Source organism: Pogoniulus pusillus, chromosome 34 (genome assembly GCF_015220805.1).
Source record: "Pogoniulus pusillus isolate bPogPus1 chromosome 34, bPogPus1.pri, whole genome shotgun sequence".
NCBI classification, from domain to species: Eukaryota; Metazoa; Chordata; class Aves; order Piciformes; family Lybiidae; genus Pogoniulus; species Pogoniulus pusillus.
The window spans coordinates 3702117-3721107 of NC_087297.1; the positions used below are offsets into that span (position 1 = coordinate 3702117).

The 18991-nt window shown below is 44.5% G+C and overlaps 1 protein-coding gene across 4 annotated transcripts in view; it reads right to left on the minus strand.

Moving 5' to 3' along the window:
* Positions 1 to 2831: 2831 nt before the first annotated feature.
* SS18 (SS18 subunit of BAF chromatin remodeling complex) overlaps positions 2832 to 18991 on the minus strand; it is a 57961-nt gene continuing 41801 nt past the window's right edge. For 2 of the 4 annotated variants that reach the window (XM_064170488.1, XM_064170489.1), the window contains exons 6-11: positions 18347 to 18514; positions 17475 to 17579; positions 13959 to 14051; positions 12897 to 13019; positions 7978 to 8111; positions 2832 to 4616 (exon numbers count right to left, since the gene is read on the minus strand). In XM_064170488.1, the coding sequence (XP_064026558.1) occupies positions 4590 to 4616; positions 7978 to 8111; positions 12897 to 13019; positions 13959 to 14051; positions 17475 to 17579; positions 18347 to 18514 (650 nt within the window). In that variant the 3' untranslated portion in view covers positions 2832 to 4589. The remainder of the gene's footprint in view (positions 4617 to 7977; positions 8112 to 12896; positions 13020 to 13958; positions 14052 to 17474; positions 17580 to 18346; positions 18515 to 18991) is intronic. The other 2 variants (XM_064170490.1, XM_064170491.1) reach the window with 2 other exon arrangements.

Below are 18991 nucleotides of genomic sequence, written 5' to 3' on the forward strand. Positions count from 1 at the left end.
TTCTCCAGTCTTCTTGCCCTTCTCTATACCTGCTCCAGCATCTCAATGACCTTCTTGGGAGTGAGAAGCCCAAAACTGAACCCAGGATTCAAGGTGTGTCCTCAGCAGCTTGGAATCACTGCCCTGCTCCTGCTGCTCACACTAACACTGACCAGGCCAGGATGCTGGTGGCACTCCTGGGCACACCCTGGCTCATGCTCATCCAACACTGATGATCTCCACCTTTCACTCTTTGAGCATTAGTACAGTTTCTTGGCACATCTGATTTGCTGGCTCAGATCCCTCTCAGGTCTTTCTCCTGTGCCAAATGCCCAAGGTCAGACCACTTTGGGGTTTATGTAATAATGAACCTTGCCTGGCACTGCCTCATCCTTTTGAGGAAGGTGTCCTTTGGATGAATGAAGAGCTTGCTTCTTCAAGCTTATGTTTAAGGGTAATGAAGGGACTTGAATATCTCTCTCCTGTGAAGACAGACCTGGAGCTGCTTACCCTGGAGAAGGCTGAGAAGGGATCCTGTCAATGTCTGTAAATATCTGAGGGGTGGGTGTCAGGATGAAGGTGCCAGGCTCTTGGCAGTGGTGCCCAGGAATAGGACAAGGAACAATGGATTCAGGCTGGAACACAGGAGGCTCCACCTCAGCATGAGGAGAAACTCCTTCACTGTGAGGGTGCTGGAGCCCCAGAGCAGGCTGCCCAGAGAGGCTGTGGAGTCTTTCTCTGGAGACTTTTACAGAAGCACAGAACTAAGCAGGTTGGAAAAGACCTTCGAGATCATTGAATCCAACCTATCACCTAACACCTTCTCCTTAACTAACTCACAGCACTAAGTGCCTCATGCAGCCTCCTCTTAAACACCTCCAGGGATGGGGACTCCACCACCACCCTGCCACCCAATGGCAGCCCATTCCAATGCCAATCACTCTCTCTGCCAACAACTTCCTCCTAACATCCAGACTAGACCTGCCCTGGCACAACTTGAGACTGTGTCCCCTTGTTCTGTTGCTGGTTGCCTGGCAGCAGAGCCCAACCCCACCTGGCTACAGCCTCCCTGCAGGTAGTTGTAGACAGCAATGAGGTCTGCCTTAAGCGGGCTGCACACCCCCAGCTCCCTCAGCCTCTCCTCACAGGGCTGTGCTCCAGGCCCCTCCCCAGCCTTGCTGCTCTTCTCTGGACACCTTCCAGCACCTCAACATCTGTGTTAAATTGAGGAGCCCAGAACTGGACACAACGCTCAAGGTGTGTCCTGAGCAGTGCTGAGTACAGGGGCAGAAGGACTGCCCTGCTCCTGGTGGCCACACTGCTCCTGAGCCAGCCCAGGATGCCATTGGCCCTCTTAGCCACACGGTACTCAAAACCCACCTGGATGCACACCTGTTTGGCCTGCCCTAGGTGATCCTGCTTTGGCAGGAGCATTGGACTGGATGATCTCTAGAGGTCCCTTCCAAGCTCCAACACTCTGATTCAGTGACTGCTGTTTCATCCCGGTCCTGCTGCGCATTGCTCCTTTTTTGTTTGTTTTTGGTTAAGGGAAAAGTGGTTCTTTTTTTGTTGTTGTTAATCTGGAATGTCAGCAGATCTCCTTTTCACGTGGAGCTCTCTCCTCTCCAGTTGTTCTTCTGGCACAGTATCAGAGGAATAAGGTAATTTTTGTCACCACCAATTAAAAAGTTTTACGAAACAGGACCGTTATAAAACAATTAAACCTTGCAAATGCAGCAGCCTCTAGGAGGGAAACCCTGGAGGAAATTCTGCTTATTAAAATTGCAATTTTAGTTTCCATTAAAAAGGAGAAGTAAGACAACAGAAGATGGGCTGGCAAGACAAATTATTTCTTAATGTCAGCTGAGCTTGTTTCAAAATGAGATAACAGATCTACACCAGGTTGGGTTCAACATGGTTTTTTTTTTGCCTCCTCGACTCATTTATCTAATTCAGTCATCTTGATTAGAGCCTCCTGGACCTTCATTTGCAGAGGAAGAAATTTCTTAACAAACAACCTACACAAGGCACTGATTACTGAACAGTTAATTCTAATTAACTTGGCTATGGCGAGAGAATGTTGATCAAGCTGGTGAAAGGCCTAGAAAGCAAACCCTGTGAGGAGAGGCTGAGGGAGCTGGGGGTGTGCAGCCTGCAGAAGAGGAGGCTCAGGGCAGAGCTCATTGCTGTCTGCAGCTCCCTGAAGGGAGGTTGTAGCCAGGTGGAGTTGGTCTCTTCTCCCAGGCAACCAGCAACAGAAGAAGGGGACAGAGTCTCAAGTTGTGCCAGGGCAGGTCTAGGCTGGATGTTAGGAGGAAGTTGATGGCAGAGAGAGTGATTGGCATTGGAATGGGCTGCCCAGGGAGGCGGTGGAGTCACCATCCCTGGAGGTCACAGTATCACAGAATCAAGCAGGTTGGAAGAGACCTCCAAGCTCATCCAGTCCAACCTAGCACCCAGCCCTAGCCAGTCATCTAGACCATGGCACTAAATCCCTCATCCAGTCTTTTCTTGAACACCTCCAGGGACGGTGAATCTGTGTTGAAGCCAAGCCTGGCTGGGGCACAATGGTTGATTGGCCAGAGCTGGGTGCTAGGTTGGACTGGCTGAGCTTGGAGGTCTCTTCCAACCTTCTTGATTCTATGATAAGTCCTAGAAAGCCAAACAGGTTTGGGGTTTCATTTTTTTTTTGCCTAAGAATCACAGAAACCTTCTCATGACCACAGCTTCCTTTGCTATCAATAAGCTTCTCTCAAAGAGAAAAAAACCCCACAAGCTTAAGACCCCCAAAACTCCACAGGAGAACCATCAGAGGTGATGGGAGATCTAATTTAAAGCAACAACTGAGAGAATTAAGATCACAAATAATTTATTCTCCTGTTAGAACCGATGTGGGAGTACAGTTTGAAACAGCAACCAAGTACACGGCGGTGGAAGAATTGGCACAGAACCTAGAAGCATTCCCTTCCTCATAATGTTCCTCATGCCACAGCTCTTCAAACCTTGGTGTGGGGTTTGTTGGCTTTTGAGTTTTCCCTTTAAACATGAGCAAATTGCAAATCTTCTCTTCCATCTACAGTATCATGATAGATACCATTTTCCCCTCCTTTCCCTCCCTCCCCCCCAAAAAAGATCATCATCAACTTCAAAATAATAATCATTTGATTCCTGGGCTACTCTTTAGTCCTGTATAAAAGCTGCCAGGAATTGCTGAGTGCATTATATTGCTGCACAACAGAATCTCCTCGGATTTATCTGACAGGAGGATGATCTCAAACCTGATTTTGTTTGGTGTGTACTCTGCTGGTGCTCAAGGTACTGCCCCCGCCTGCCGTGCGAGGCTGCAAGCCTGCGAGCTGCAGCTCAGCCCCAAAACGTGGCAGTTACCTCATCAACAGGTTTGATGTCTTAAACAACATCCATCCCTTGGTCTCTTTGTTAAGCAGTAAGAAAAATGGGGGACACAGAGAAAAAAATTTGCTCTTTTCTAAGAGAGATTCACTCCCAGTTAGGAAAGTTTAGATAGGTTTTTACAAAGGCTTCTAGGCTAGGTTGATAAGATACAAACTCTGCAGCTAAAGGTTAAAATACAGGTAACACAACACACTCCTGTCCTCTGATTTCCAAGTTCTTTGCATATCCAAGCCAAGTAAAATGAACATTTGTCATTTTGCTTTGTTATTGCAATTATTAAGAGGGCTGGCAGCCTGCTTCTGGCAAAGCTGAGACAAAACACTTGAGAAAGAAACCCCCAAAGGTTTTATCTTGATGGTTTTTTTCCCCATCCCTCAAAAGACAACCAAACCAAAACCAAATTGTCAAAACTATGTTAGAAACCATTTGTACAAAACTGCTTCACTCAGAAAAATTGGAAAGCTTAATAAAATCCCTCTTTGCACACAACTGCATCACACTGCCCTTAATTGTGTTCCCACTGAGGTGACTGGGATCGTTGGCAGCTCTCAGTGATGTATGATGCTCTCTTAGCATTATTGTACACCGTTTCAAGACTGAACCAAGCACTTAGCATTTCCCCCACCTCCTTTAACCCATTTTCAACAGCAGATTTCTCCTCCTGCCCAGTGAGTAGTGTTACTGCCTTTGCATATTCCCCCCCATGAAAACAAACCCCCCCAAAAGAAACCCCAAACCACCATAATATACAAAATATTGCTGCTGTAAAAAGTGTGCATTTCCCTCTCCTCCCCTTTTATGCCCCCCCCTACAAAAAAGAAAACCATCTGTGGAAAAAAATTCTTCAATCCCCCATAACCTTCAGAAGCTGTTCACACCTTTCAGTCTGTAACAGTCTAGTTTGCCACACACCAGCTCTCAGCTCCCTGCAAAATTGTTCTGCTTGGTATTTTCTTGTCCAATGTTGCCATCTAGAGCAGAGATGGGAAAATCCAAGTTTCTGAGAACCTACAATCTCCCCAAAGATTTAACCCATAAAAGACTGTAGACCAGAAAACAGCCAGGAGATTTTGTCCAAAAACAAACACCCAAAGCTAGATGGAATGGGAGGTTCTCATCTCAGGAAGATGTCCACAGTGCTTGAGGAGACAGTATGGCTGCTACTCGAGAGTGCCTACTGGAATGTGAGTGCTTTTTCACTGCTGGTAATTTCCATATTGAGCCTAAGGAGAGAAAAAAAAGCAATTAGTTAGTCCACAAGTTATGGTTCTCTGTGGTAAAAGCTGATTGGAAGACCAAGCAGATGGTAAAAGGTGGAAAGAAGTAGCTATAAATGATGAACTAATAGGATTAAGGGGTAGAAATGAAGAGAAAAAGCAGATCTCTCTGTGTTAAAAGTTCACTGGAAGAACAAACAAACAAACTATGGTGGTAAAATGTGGATACAAATAGCAATAAATGATAAATTGATAGGATTAAGGGGTGGAAATATTAAAAGTCAGAACACAAAGGAGGTTTTTCTGTGTTCAAAGTTCATTGGAAGAACAAACAAACAAACTATGGTGGTAAAATGTGGATACAAATAGCAATAAATGATAAATTGATAGGATTAAGGGGTGGAAACATTAAAAGTCAGAACACAAAGGAGTTTTTTCTGTGTTAAAAGTTCATTGGAAGACCAAACAAATAAATCATGATAGTAAAAGGTGGAAGCAAGTACAAATAAAGGGGTGGAAATTAAGAGAGCTAGAACACAAAGCAGGTTTTAATGTGTTAAAAGCTGACTGGAAGACCAAGCAACCAAACTGTGATGGCAGAAGATGGAAACAAGTAGCAATAAATGACAAAGTGATAGGATTAAGGGGTAGAAATTAAAAGAGTTAGAACACAAAACAGGTCTGTCTGTGTTAAAAGCTGATTGTAAGACCAAATGAATAAACTATGATGGTAAAATGTGGAAACAAGTAGCAATAAATGATAAAGTGATAAGATTAAGAGGTGGCAATTAAAAGAGTTAGAATACAAAGCAGGTTTTTTCTGTGTTAAAAGTTCATTGGAAGACCAAACAAATAAATTATGATGGTAAAAGGTGAAGCAAGCAGCAATAAATGATAAATTGATAGGATTAAGGGGTGGCAATTAAGAGAGTTAGAACACAAAGCAGGTTTTAATGTGTTAAAAGCTGACTGGAAGACCAAGCAACCAAACTGTGATGGCAGAAGATGGAAACAAGCAGCAATAAATGATAAACTGATAAGATTAAGGGGTAGAAATTAAAAGAGTTAGAACACAAAACAGATTTTTCTGTGTTAAAAGTTCAGTGGAAGACCAAACAAATAAACTATGATGGTAAAGGGTGGAAAGAAGTAGCAATAAATGATAAACTGATAAGATTAAGGGGTAGAAATTACAAGAGTTAGAACACAAAGCAGTTTTTTCTCTGTTAGAAGTTCAATGGAAGACCAAACAAACTATGATGGTAAAGGGTGGAAAGAAGTAGCAATAAATGATAAACTAAAAGGATCAAGGGGTGGCAATTAAAAGAGTTAGAACACAAAGCAGGTTTTGACGTGTCAAAAGCTGACTGGAAGACCAAGCAACCAAACTGTGATGGCAAAAGATGGAAACAAGCAGCAATAAATGATAAATTGATAGGATGAAGTGGTACAGTTTTATCTTCATCCTTTGTGTCTTCATGGAAAAGCAGGACTGCTGACATGGATTTTAAGCCAGGTACCTAACTTGATCAATAATTGAAAATTCAACAGACTTGCTGTGAAATTTGCTGTGAAACTGTGAAATTCCCATCCACAAACTCAAAGCTTCCCAGCTAAATGGTGAAAATCACAGCCAAGGTCACCTAAATTCCAGGTAAATCACGAAGCTGTCTTGCTTTCAGAGCTATCTAATGGCATTCACAGATCAAACACCACAGAATGGCCTGATCCATGTGTCTCAAAACCCAAGGCACATCCCAGTGAACAGCAAAGAACGAGTCAACAGATCCTATGGGAATCAATTATTCCATAGACTCAACAGACAGAATTATTACCCTCACTGATATTCTCTATTTCATCTGACAGAACATGGTGTGCTGCAGGAGGGCAGAGGTGAAAGCATCAACACTACACCTTTACCATGATCCTCCACCACTGGGCTCAAGGCTTGCAGGAACAAGGAGTAGCTAAGAAGTGAACTTGCTCCACACTGCACTCCCATCACCCCCACCCTGTGTTAAGGCAGCATCTTCAATGCCAGTTTTGTGGTGCCAAGCCAGTTCTTCCCATTGCAACATGACCACCAGTCAGGAAGAAGTTTCAGAACAGCTGCCAGATGAGAATCTAAGTAGCACAATTCCTATGGGAATGGGCAGTATGAAAGAGAGCTCTTCTCTAATTGAGTTTCCCAGTGGAAGTCTGCACAAACTGGAGGAGTGCAGCCTAGCTACAGGGGGTCACAGCCACTTGCACTGCAGAGAAAGGGGCAAGAAACTCAACATACTGAGATGAAGTTTTGCTTTGACCCTGTGTTTGCCACAAGTGAAGCATCTTCCTGTAGCTCATCGTTTGCAGGAGGCCACTGCCAATTCGGTGTTGCTAAGTAACTAAAGTAATTGCCTCTCCAAAGCACCACACTGAAAGAGTTTGGTCCTTCTTCCTTGGCCTTTGTCACCTCTGTAGGAAGGGAGCCAGCTCTTCTGCTTTCAAAGCATTGCCAGTTGTGGCTATTCTCACTCCCAAGGGGGAAGCTCTTCATGGAAGTTCAAGTTCTACTGCCAAAGGAGGACTTTATTTAAACCCTAGAAGCTCAGCTTGACCATAAGGTATGTTTAGCTCATCTCCATTTTAGCACCAGTTCATGTTTCAGTGGCATGGCTGAAGGATTCAGACTGCAAAGATTAGTTTTTTACAGCTTAGTACCTTCTGGGGAAGTAAAACCTCTGTTTCATCTTTCAAATAGAAGAGGTTTTTTACAGCAGCCCTCCACTACAACTCCAGTCTAGAGTTCTAATGATCCTTGTTTGTGTGTTTCAAGCTTGTCTTGGCAGTGAGAGGAAAGAAGCAGTTATTTTTAGGTCACTTCTGTCCCATGGCTCAGTGTTCCTTTACACTGCTTAGAAGGAAAAACAGGCTTCAGCCCTACAGCAGAAGGACCTCAGTGGTGCTGAGGAGAAGGTCCTGAAGAGCTTTTCCAGCTGGAGAGGAAGATTCCTGGATGTGTGTTTGTGGAAAAAAAAGGCATTTTTATGGCAGAGCAGTACTGAAGAATGATCTACCCTGAGATTTAAGAACCTCATTTCTCACATTCACCTGAAATGAATGCTCTGAAACACATCACCTTCATTTTTAAGGTCCAAAAACTCCTGCCTGAAAGGCCTCCCTTTGCCAAACTGCATTAAAATCTTGGCAAATCCATCCAATTAAATGACTAATGACACCTCCAGACAAATGATCCTGGGTAACTCACCTGGAATAAAAGCCGTAAGACCAGAGAGACCATCCTCAAATTCATTAGTTAAATGCCCACTGAGATTATCAAATGAGTGTGTCAGAAGCACAACTTCCCCATCAAATGAAGCCATACCTGGTCGTATCCATAAGGCCTCTGCTGTGGTGGTTGTGGTGGCCCAGGCTGTGTGGGTCTGTATCCCCCATACTGCTGGCCTTGTCCTTGTGGGTAATTGGGATATTGAGGTCCTGGACCACTTTGGGAGGGACCTGGAGATCATTAAAATGGAGGGGAAATAAACAACACCTGATTGCTTAAGGTGTTAAGGAGAAGAGTAAAAGCAGTAAATGCTGCAGAGAGCAGAGTTAGGAAGCATCACTGCTGTGCAGCTCAGCAGGGATCAGTGATCCTCCTCTCACCCTGGGAAGCAACTCAGCTGCCAGGGCCTGTGCTCCAATCACACACATTCACCTTTAGTCACTCACTGTTTACTACCAATGAATGTAGCAGCTCCATGTAAGAGGTCACAGCACGGGGAAGAACAAGTCAAAACCAACAGGTCATAAATAGAGAGTCACAGAATGATTTGTGCTGGAAGGGACCTTAAAGATCATCTAGTTCCAATCTCCTGCCACGGGCAGGGCCAGTCTCTGTTAGAACAGACTCTCAAGCCCCAGCCAGCCTGGCTTTCAACACCTCCAGGCTTGGAGCCTTCACAGCTGCTCTGGACTACCTGTTCCAGTGCCTCACCACCCTCATGGGGAAGAAGTGCTTCCTAGGGGCTCATCTAAATGCAGCTTCTCCCAGTTCGAAGCACTAGCCCTCATCCTGTCACTCTGTGTCTTTGCCAAAGTCCCTCCCCAGCTCTTCTCATGTAGCTCCCTTCAGGTACTGGAAGGCTGCTCTAAGGTCTCCCCACAGCCTTCTCTTCTCCAGGCTGAACAGCCCCAACTCTCCCAGCCTGTCCCCACAGGGGAGGTGCTCCAGCCCTCTGATCTTCTCTGTGGCCTCCTCTGGACCCTCTTCAACAGTTCCATGTGCCTCATGTTTGGGCTCCAGAGGTGAACACAGCACTCCAGGTAGGGCCTCACCGGAGTGCAGTAGAGGGTGAGAACCTGTGCACTTCCCAGGATTTAAGGAGGCACACTCTTTTGCTCTATGCTGCTCCAGCTCCAGAACCTTCTAAGGCCAGGAGCAGGCAGGTATCAGCCATGTTTAGCATCTGGGCCTTGTGAGTACAGTGGGCAGTTCTCAAACCCCAGCAGGCAATCACAAATGGGATGTCAGGCAAGCGAGTTACTTGCATCAAATGCAAGATGTGTCAGCCAGCAAATGCCACTGTGGGCCACCAAGAAGTGCACTCTACTCCTCTGGTCATCTTAATCTGTTCAAGAAAGTGATAGAAACCCCCCCCAGTTCTGGCTCCAGTCATTCTGGCTGCAGAAGGCAGCAAGGTTTCTGTCACTACAAACTCTTTCTGTCCCAATTCACGTGGACTCAATCTATCAGCCCCTGGAAGCTTTACATTGCTACCATCAGGCAGGGCAGCCATGCTCTGAACCAAACACACCTCATCCTCTCCTGCCTTGGGTGTCCTGAGGTGCTCTGTGCATTCCAGCAGATCTTTTCCAGTGGATCTAGGCTGGCTTTCTCAGCAGTATCCTGTACAAGCTGGCAGAGGGAGGAAGACTTGCAAGCCCTCAGAAGCACTCCCCTCCAAACACATCAACACTGTCACTTCCCAGCAGAAGTGATGTCAGCTTATTCTTTTCTTCAGAGAATCACAGAATCAACCAGGCTGGAAGAGACCTCCAAGCTCATTCAGCCCAACCTAGCACCCAGCCCTGTCCCAGTCAACCAGACCATGGCACTAAGTGCCCCAGCCAGGCTTTTCTTGAACACCTCCAGGCACAGTGACTCCACCTCCCTGGGCAGCCCATTCCAATGCCAATCACTCTTGCAATGAAGAACTTCCTCCTAACATCCAGCCTAGACCTCCCCTGGCACAGCTTGAGGCTGTGTCCCCTTCTTCTGGTGCTGCTTGCCTGGCAGCAGAGCCCAACCCCACCTGGCTACAGCCTCCCTGCAGGCAGCTGCAGACAGCAATGAGCTCTGCCCTGAGCCTCCTCTGCTGCAGGCTGCACACCCCCAGCTCCCTCAGCCTCTCCTCACAGGGCTGTGCTCCCCTCCTCAGCCTTGCTGCCCTTCTCTGGACATGCTCCATCACCTCAACATCTCTCCTGAATTGAGGAGCCCAGAACTAGACATGGGATTCAAGGTGTGGCCTGACCAGTGGTGAGTACAGAGGAAGAAGCAATGCTGTGACTCAGTGCTAGTTAGTTCTAGCTACAGGCACCGAGCAATGGCAGCAGCTAACTCCAGCAATAACTCAGGGTCTGTAAGGCAGTCAAAAGGAAGACCTGGAGAAGAAGAGCTCCACAGGCCATTATCGTTCTTCTCAGGCCTCAAATCCCCTTGAACTGTGCAGTTTCAGCTGTCTACAGTGGAATAAAACCTTGAAGATTGCTGCTGATGTCTGGGACACTGATTTACTTTTGCAAATTAGAAAGCAATTAAATATTAAATTCAGCAAGGATAGTGCCTCCTAGAAAGTGCTGTGCTCATCTGACAAATGAACCTGAGCTTGCTTTATTCATGGTAATGCTTTAAAGCTGAATTCTGAATAGCCAGAGGCAGATTTCATAAAGAGCTTCAGGATCTGTTTCTGCTAAAAAATGGAAATTGAGAAGTGTGTTCTAACATCTCTGTTGTGAGGACAGACTGGAAAAGCTGAGGCTGTTCTGCCTGGAGAAGATTCTGGGAGCACCTTAGAGCTGCCTTCCAGTACCTGAAGATGTCCTGCAGAGGGACTTTTCATGAGGGTGTCGAGAGCCAGGCCAAGGGGGAATGGTTTGGAGCTGAGGGAGAGCAGGGTTAGACTGGAGTTAAGGAAGAAGTTTTTCAGTACAAGAGTGATGAGACTCTGGAACAGACTGCCCAGAAAGGCTGGGGATGCCTCCTGCTTAGGGCAAGATTAAGTAGAATCATAGAATCAACCAGGCTGGAAGAGACCTCCAAGCTCATCCAGCCCAACCTAGCACCCAGCCATAGACAATCAACCAGACCATGGCACTAAGTGCCTCAGCCAGTCTCTTCTTGAACACCTCCAGGCACGGCAACTCCACCACCAACCTGGGCAGCCCATTCCAATGCCAATCACTCTCTCTGTGCCAACAACTTCCTCCTAACATCCAGCCTAGACCTGCCCTGCCACAGCTTGAGGCTGTGTCCCCTTCTTCTGGTGCTGCTTGCCTGGCAGAAGAGACCAACCCCACCTGGCTACAGCCAGGGAGCTGCAGACAGCAATGAGCTCTGCCCTGAGCCTCCTCTGCTGCAGGCTGCACACCCCCAGCTCCCTCAGCCTCTCTTCACAGAGCTGTGCTCCAGGCCCCTCCCCAGCCTTGCTGCCATTCCCTGGACACCTTCCAGCACCTCAACATCTCTACTGATCTTAGGAGCCCAGAACTGGACATAGGATTCAAGGTGTGGCCTGACCAGTGTCGAGTACAGGGGCAGGATGATGTCTTGAGCAACCTGATCTAGTGGAAGGTGTCCCTGCCAAGCTGAGCGGGATCTGATGGTCTGAAAGCTCTCTCCTAACTTAAAACAGTTCTGTGACTCCTGAAAGCTGCCCTGGTAACAGTTAGATTAATTTCCTTACTGATGAGCACAAGAATTTTAATGGAATGATTCACCTTTTGCATGAAATGCTACATTAGATTTGAAAACTGTGTTCTAAATGGCAAACTGAAGGATGAAAGAGAGTAAATGGCTCTCTGCCACCTCCCTGCCCTCTGCAATCACCTACAGAGGACACAAAAGAGCAGAGTCGTTCTAGGTCTTTCTAAATGACAGAGGTTTGCCTGTTTCCCAGCCACCCTCAGCTTCCTAGGCTACCACACTGTCCTACACTGACAACATTGGATCCACTGGGTCAGCAAGCCCAAGTGCTGGGTTGCAACAACCCCACAAACACTCCAGAACTGGGGCAGACTGACTGGAAACTGCCCAGCAGAGAATGACCTGGGGGTGCTGGTTGACAGCTATGAGTATGATGATGGGACTGGAGCACTGCCTGATGAGGAGAGGCTGAGGGACCTGGGGCTGCTTAGTCTGGAGAAGAGAAGACTGAGAGGGGATTTGATAAATGTTTACAAGTATCTGAGGGCTGCCAGGAGTGGGGGACAGGCTCTGCTCACTGCTCCCTGGGATAGGACAAGGAGCAATGGATGGAAGCTGCAGCACAGGAGGTTCCAGCTCAACACAAGGGGAACTTCTTGAGTGTAAGGGTCCCAGAGCACTGGCACAGGCTGCCCAGAGAGGTTGTGGAGTCTCCTTCTCTGGAGCCTTTCAAAGCCTGTGTGGATGTGTTCCTGAGCTAGACTGTCTGTTCCTGCTCTGGCAGGGGGGTTGGACTCGATGATCTCTTTGGCTCCCTTCCAACCCCTAACATACTGTGAGCCTGTGAATGGGCATTTGCAGCACACAAGGCCAATGGCAGCCTGGGCTGCATCAAAAGCAGTGTGACCAGAGATGGAGAGAGGGGATCCTCCTCTGCTCTGGGGAGACCTCACGTGCAGGGCTGTGTCCAGTTCTGCAGTCCTCAACACAGGAAGAACATGGACCTGATGGAGCAGGTTCAGGGGAGTGCTATGAAATGATCAGGGGGCTGGAGCACCTCTGCTATAGGAACAGGCTGAGGGGAGCTGGGGATGTTCAACTTGGAGAAGAGAAGGCTCCAGGGAGACCTAATAGCAGCCTGCCAGTACTTGAAGTGGGCTACAAGAAGGCTGCAGAGGGACTGTTTGCGAGGGCCTGCAGTGATAGGACTGGGGGAGGACAGAGCAAAACTAGAGGTGGGGAGATCTGAATTGGATGTTAGGAAGAAGTCCTTCCCCATAAGGGTGGTGAGACTCTGGCACACATCCTGTGATCCTGTGACACGAGGATCTCTCCTGGTCCTTTCTGTGATGGTTTTGTCTTCAGGTTCTTACCATAACCCTGCTGTTGTCCGGGATAGCCTTGTTGGCCTGGATATTGCTGCTGTTGTGGTGGATAACCCTGCTGTTGGGGTGGTCCTTGATATGCATCTTGCTGCTGACCATACTGCGAGTTTCCTGTAAGATGATTGCAAGAAAGCAAAAAAAAAGAACACCACAGACTTTATAAAGACACCTACTTTTCTTCAGCCCTTCCATCTTTCCTCCTAAGATGCACAGCCAACAACACAAGAACAAAATGAAAATGCAAGATCCGTTTCAAGAACTGAACAAAACAAAACCCCAACAAACAAAGGGAAAAAAAAAAAACAAGCTCAAACCAAACAGAAGGAACTGGGCCAAACAAACTGCAGTTTAAAGGCAAAGCTGAACTGCAGCATTTTCAGCACCTCTCTGCCAAATGAGCATTTACATTTACTGGACCATCACAGGCATAAGATCATGACTATGCTAAAGGAAAGAAAAGAAAGTGAGAAGGAAAGGAAATGAAACAGGACGAAATTAAGGACAGCTACAAGAGCAGAGAGTAGCTACACAAGATCAGCAAGCTGCTTCCTAACCACACTGTAATTACACAGGGACAAAAAAATACAACAAAATATATATACACACACACACAAAAAAAAAAGAGATGCAACTGAACCAACAGATTTGATGTTGAAATAAACACAGACTGGTGTTGAAATAAAAACAGATTGATGTTGAAATCAAAACCTTCCACCGAGGTATAAAAAAAAAACCAGCCCCCAAAAAAGGAAATAATAAATGAATAAATCAAAAGAATCATTCTAAATATAGAGATATTTATATCTAGAGTGTTTTAGTCATTTTACTGTTGTTAGAAATGGCAAATTGTGGTTATAATATTTTTAGGTGTTGGCAAGAAATTATTCTGAAGGCTTCGAGTTGTCCCTGCGGTTCTCGAGACAGGCAGCGGCTAGTATCTACGAGAGCTTGGCATGGGGATAAGTGGTGGTGTGTGAGAGTTGTTGTTCCATTTGTGGGGAGGGGAGGGAAGGGAATGTTTGTGGCATGTGTGTGAAGGTATATAGATACCTCCTTCGTAGTAATGTTGGGAGGAATCCTCATAAGGCCTATCGTAGCCTTGTTCAGGATACGACGGTTGCTGATAACCGTAATCATTATGACCTACATCAATTCGACAAGAGACAGGAAGAAACGTTAATGGCCTCTGAGTGAAACCCCTCACAGTAGTTCATTTCTCAGAAAAAAGAATTCAAAAAAGAAAAGTATATATAGTAATAATTGGTTTTCAACTGGATATACATGAAAAGGACTTTTCAGTTGTCTCAGTCAAAGCCTTATTAATATGATTTCCTTTCGTATCGAATTAACATGTGACGGGGGCAGGGAGGGGGTTAGCAACATCACAGCAAGGGATGGTCTTAACCTTCTGATCATCCTTGTGGAGGGAGGGGGAGGGGAAAGGAGAGTACTTTATCTTTCACTCAAAAAAAAAAATACTAATGAAAGCATTTAGGCCTTTCACATGTAAATAACCTGAATTAAATTAGAGTGAACAAAGAAAGCAATTATCATACTTTGTCTAACACCTGTTCTGCTGATCTCCAATTCAAAAGCATATGCTAAAAGCAGTGTGAAATATAACAAATAAAGCTCAAAGAAGTTATGAATCACAGCCTGCATTGAATTTTGCTTTTAAGTGACAGAAAAAAGGGGGGAAAAAACAACAACAACAACAAAAAGAATAACATTCTCCAGGTTTTCCCTACAAAGAGAATGCCTAAAAGTCTTAAGACAACTTTTTCTCTTGCATTCCAGCCTAAAACCCTTTCATTTTCAGAGCCTACAAGCACCTCTGGGTAAGAAACCTGAGCACCCTACCTGTTGCTGTGTTTAGAACAAACAGATTTGCTCTTGCTGATAACCAAGATATTTCATCTTACTGATAACTAAAATCTTTCTCTTACTGATAACCAAATTATTTCTCTTACTGATAACTAAAATATTTCTCTTACTGATAACCAAATTATTTCTCTTGCTGATAACCAAAATCTTTCTCTTACTGATAACCACATTATTCCTCTTACTAATAACTAAAATCTTTCTCTTACAGATAACCAAAATCTTTCTCTTACTTATAACCAAATTATTTCTCTTACCAATAACCAAAATCTTTCTCTTACTGATAACTAAAATCTTTCTCTTACTGATAACCAAATTATTTCTCTTACTGATAACCAAATTATTCTCTTGCTGATAACCAAAATCTCTCTCTTACTGATAACCAAATTATTTCTCTTACTGATAACCATATTATTCCTCTTGCTGATAACCAAATTATTCTCTTGCTGATAACCAAAATCTTTCTCTTACTCATAAGCAAATTATTTCTCTTACCAATAACCAAAATCTTTCTCTTACTGATAACTAAAATCTTTCTCTTACTGATAACCAAATTATTTCTCTTACTGATAACCAAATTATTCCTCTTGCTGATAACCAAATTATTCTCTTGCTGATAACCAAAATCTCTCTCTTACTGATAACCAAATTATTTCTCTTACTGATAACCAAATTATTCCTCTTGCTGATAACCAAATTATTCTCTTGCTGATAACCAAAATCTTTCTCTTACTGATAACCAAATTATTCCTTACTAATAACTAAAATCTTTCTCTTACTTATAACCAAATTATTTCTCTTACCAATAACCAAAATCTTTCTCTTACTGATAACCAAAATCTTTCTCTTACTGATAACCAAATTATTTCTCTTACTGATAACCAAAATCTTTCATCTTACTGATAACCAAAATCTTTCTGTTACTAATAACTAAAATCTTTCTCTTACTGAAAACCAAAATATATCTTATTAATGTATCTTACTAATTAGGCCAAGAAAAGAACCCAGAATCTTGCTGGAATTGAAAATTCAATCACATGAATCATGTCAGTTTGGAATAAAATATTGGAAGGAATTAATTAAGAAGAAAAACAGTTCCAAAATGAGTTGGATTTTGTTATTAGGTCTGTGACTACACCATGGGTCATTGAGCTTGGATATAAACACAGAGCCATTAAAACAAGACTTAGAAGATATACTTTTGATGGGCCATATAATAATGAGGTGATGACAAAGATTATGGCTTTAGGAGGGATGGGTCTTAGAGAAGCAATCTATGAGGCCACAGAGCTGCTGATGGGAACATCAAAGTGCCCTTACTATGGGAAACTGCCTGTAACCAGGTCAAGTTCAGGTGTGCCATAGAATGGTTTGGGTTGGAAGAGACCTCCAAAGGTCATCCAGTCCAACCCTCCTGCAGTAAACAGGGACATCCTCCACTAAAGCAGGTAGCTCAAAGCCTTGTGGAGCCTGACTTTTAATATCTCCAGGGACAGGGCCTCAACTCCCTCCCTAGGCAACCTGTTTCAGTTCCACCACCCTCACAGTGCAGAACTTGTTCCTAACATTTGATCTCCTAACACAGGAGATCCCAAATGAGAGCTTAACAGTAGGAGTTAATGCAATTTGCAAAATAACTCTGCACCTTTACCTCCAAAACTCACACCTGAAAGCTTTTACAGGCATGGCCTGATGCCTCTTAAAATCAATCTCCTAAAAATTCCAAATCAAACCACTGGCTTGTAACCTTTCCCTTCTAATAGGCAGCTTCTCTGGTCATGAGACAGCTTTGCTTTGCATAGGTTTAAGGTATTGACATCTACCACACTCCTCCAACTTCATGAGCTACCATTAAGTTGCACACATGGTTATCACAGCAGTAATGAGACAGCATCTTTGCTCTCCCAGGCTCTGCTCAGCCTAACAACAGGATATTTGCAACTTTTCTACCTTAGAACATAATCCAACGACCTGCAGCACTCTACAATCCAAAAGGGAGGCCAGATTTATGACATTCAAAGTTTGACTCTTGTCTTGAAAGCCACTGGGGGAGGGACTTCTAAAGAGGATTCACAATTACCACCTCCTCAGGGCAGGGCTCATTTTATTCCTCTGTTAAAAAACTCAAGTGAAGGCCCACACCATAGCAGCAAAAACACATTTCAGCAACTGACATGAAAGCTGAACACTACATTAGGGGAAAAAAAAAAAAAACAATAAAACAAAGCAAACCCCAAAGAGTTATTTCCAGAGATGCCACATCTTTTTTTAGCAAGCTTTTCCACACCAATCAACTCTATAAGCAAAGGATATCGCCCCCTTCTCTTGTTTATCATCAAGTTACAGAATGTTTGGATTCATCTCAATTTACTGGAGATGTTCTGGAACCCTTCACACTTTTAGACAAACCAATTGCAGAATTTCAGTTGTGAGATGCTAAAAGTGTTTGGTACAAGAGTTTCAAATGGGAGCATTACAAAGGACACGTCCCGAGCAAGGCAGGCAATGAAGTGGTCACAGAAGCTTCAAGCACAGTGGCAATCCTGGATTTGGAAGGGTTGGTCAGTGTGAGGTTTGATAGCCAATTAGTGTTCTTTGCCTCATTGTCTACTTTGGGGCATTATGACTCCATTAGTACTGGGCAGGTATAGGAAAATGGGAAAGTTAACATTTATGAGAGATTACCATCAGGGTAATATTGCTGGTTCATGCCTTCTGGAGGACCTTGTCCACCATGACTGTATTGGTCCCCATAATAGTCTTCCTGGCCTGAGTACTGCTGTGGTGGGCCTGAAAAACCACAACCAGTCAAGATGTAAATAACTTGTTTTCTGCTAATTTCTGAGAGTTTTAGTATGAGAAATATGTCTCAAATGTACTCCCCACCCATCCTGTTGCATTTCAGATAACATATGTAATCCACTTTACTTCAAAGTAAGAACAAATCAATGTATCTATCTACACACACACAGAGAGACAATTGTTTGCCTGCACTAAATTGGGCACATTTACATCAAAACTTCACTTTTGAAGCTTATTTTAGGAACATGTGGATAGCAGACTAAGGTCTTCAAAACAAAAGTGATTCCTTTCCCAAAAAAGGATTGGAAAGCAAAAGATTCAAGAGTATAAAAAGTGTAGAATGTGGTTCCTTTATTTTATTGTAGCAGAGTGAATTCAGAAGCAAGCAGGCACTCTGTTCCTTCTCTGTACCTAGCAGTTAAAGAGTGAAACAGAATTCTGCATCAGCATCATCTGAAAGGTGTATTTTTAGGTGGTACTTGTCAGAAAGAACTCAAAGCAAAATGAAATGCTTGTCTTCATATTTCCTGGTGATACCAGCAATCTGCTCTGAGAACCACCCTCAGAAGGGTATCAAAAACCAAAGAGTCTGCAAGCAGAGTCTGGGACACTCTGGGATGTGATGGAAATAGTCTGGGACACCCTGGGATGTGATGGAAATTTGGTGTAAGCAAGGAAGTGATTTCAGATAGTTTTAAGGGGAGTTATTTAAACTGACTGCAAAAAAAAAAAGCCAGGCTGAAGTGAAGTCTTACCTTGCTGTGGTGGCCTGTAGGGAGGAATCTGCCTCTGCCCCATCATGTGATTTCCTTGGTTCACTTGGCCCATCATTCCCATAGGTGGCTGCTGCCCCTGGTAATGTTGGCCACCTGCTTGTGGCATGTTGTACTGCTGGGAGGGGGGCTGCTGGTGCATCATTGGACCTGCAGAGGGAAAAGGAGCAAATACATCTTCTGTAACATACATCATTCCAAGTGAAAACCTGACTCTCTGCAAACAGACCACAAAGGCTTTGTGTTTCTAGTGGTCTGCCAAGGACTCATCATCTCTGGGCACATGGAAGTGCAGGTGAACAGTTCAGCAACCAAATGACAGAATGGAGGCTGCTTTCCCCATGTTCTCTCTTCAAACTACAATGCACAAACCAACATTTTTTCCATGTTTTCTTTCTTTTAAAAGGCATCTGCAAAGGAAGTGTGGATGAAAAGCTGACAGTGAAACTTTGCCAAGCTGTAGAAGAAGTACTCAACACTGTGAACTCTGCAGGGCACACTTCTTGATACACATGGAGTTGTTACAGTCCAGCAGTGAACCACTGGGCTGCTAGAACTAAACAAACAGTTTCGTTTGGCCTGTGAAGACAAACCATGTGTGCCAGTGAGCCAGGCAACCACACAACT